The sequence below is a fragment of the Bison bison genome, unplaced genomic scaffold (genome assembly GCF_000754665.1).
Source record: "Bison bison bison isolate TAMUID 2011002044 unplaced genomic scaffold, Bison_UMD1.0 scf7180017864280, whole genome shotgun sequence".
Classification (NCBI taxonomy): Eukaryota; Metazoa; Chordata; class Mammalia; order Artiodactyla; family Bovidae; genus Bison; species Bison bison.
Window position 1 is genome coordinate 6,312,047 of NW_011494852.1, and position 1,638 is coordinate 6,313,684.

The 1,638-nt window shown below is 50.8% G+C and overlaps 1 protein-coding gene across 1 annotated transcript in view; it reads left to right on the plus strand.

The window, feature by feature from the left end:
• Positions 1-1,638, plus strand: part of RYR1 (ryanodine receptor 1 (skeletal)) — a 130,714-nt gene that overhangs the window by 43,171 nt on the left and 85,905 nt on the right. The window contains 1 exon segment of the mRNA XM_010849313.1: positions 7-400. Within this exon segment, the coding sequence (XP_010847615.1) occupies positions 7-400 (394 nt within the window).

Genomic DNA, 1,638 nt, shown 5'->3' on the forward strand with positions numbered 1-1,638 from the left:
CCCCCCCCTCGAAAGTGCTGCCCGCAGCCGCCGCTCCATGCTCTCTGAGTACATCGTGCCCCTCACGCCTGAGACCCGCGCCATCACTCTCTTCCCACCCGGAAAGAGAGCGGATAACGGTCCCCGCCGCTACGGGCTTCCTGGCGTCGGCGTTACCACCTCGCTGCGGCCTCCACACCATTTCTCAGCCCCGTGTTTCGTGGCCGCCCTGCCAGCTGCTGGGGCGGCAGAAGCCCCGGCCCGCCTCAGCCCCAGCATCCCTCTGGAAGCTCTTCGGGACAAAGCACTCAGAATGCTGGGGGAGGCGGTGCGAGATGGTGGGCAGCACGCTCGTGACCCAGTCGGGGGCTCCGTGGAGTTCCAGTTTGTGCCGGTGCTCAAGCTGGTGTCCACCCTGCTGGTAAGGACTTCCTCCTGCTTCCCTCTATCCCGGTCTTTCCTGCTACCAAATCATCCATACATCCATTCATCCACCCGTACCTGCATACCTCCCATTTATGTATCCAACCATCCATGCATCTCTCCATCCATACACCCTTCACCTTCCAACTTATCCTTTTATCATCTACTCATTCACTTTTCCTTCCATCCATTCATCTGACATCTATTCATTTTCCTTCTTTTTGTTCAATCATGTAACCAACCATCATTCAGCCGTCCTCCACTCGCCGTTCCATCCATCCATCGGTCCATTCAAACATACCCTCATCTGCCTATCCAAAAGTTCACCATCTATTTATCCTTCCAGTCTCCACCCAATTATCTATTCGTCCACCTCTCCATCCATCCCTGCCTCCATCTATCCAACTTTCAATCTAGTTGTCCATTCATTCATACATCATTTCATTCACTGTTTCATCTATTCATCTATCCACCTACCCATTTATTTATTAATCTATTTCCCCTTCATACATCCAACCATCATCCACCTTCCACTGTGCATCCATTCATCCACATATCCATTCATCCACCCATCCATGGATTCATCCATTCTTCCATCTTCCACCTACCTATCCATCAATCCATGCATCTCTCTATCCATAGGTATTCAGTTCAGTTCAGTCGCTCAGTCATGTCCGACTCTTTGCGACTCCATGAATCGCAGCATGCCAGGCCTCCCTGTTCATCACCAACTCCCGGAGTTCACTCAGACTCACGTCCATCGAGTCAGTGATGCCATCCAGCCATCTCATCCTCTGTCGTCCCCTTCTCCTCCTGCCCCTAATCCCTCCCAGCATCAGAGTCTTTTCCAATGAGTCAACTCTTCGCCTCAAGTGGCCAAAGTACTGGAGTTTCAGCTTCAGCATCATTCCTTCCAAAGAAATCCCAGGGCTGATCTCCTTCAGAATGTACTGGTTGGATCTCCTTGCAGTCCAAGGGACTCTCAAGAGTCTTCTCCAACACCACAGTTCAAAAGCATCAATTCTTCGGCGCTCAGCCTTCTTCACAGTCCAACTCTCACATCCATACATGACCACAGGAAAAACCATAGCCTTGACTAGACGAACCTTTGTTGGCAAAGTAATGTCTCTGCTTTTGAATATGCTATCTAGGTTGGTCATAACTTTCCTTCCAAGGAGTAAGCGTCTTTTAATTTCATGGCTGCAGTCACCATCTGCAGTGATTTTGAAGCCCCCC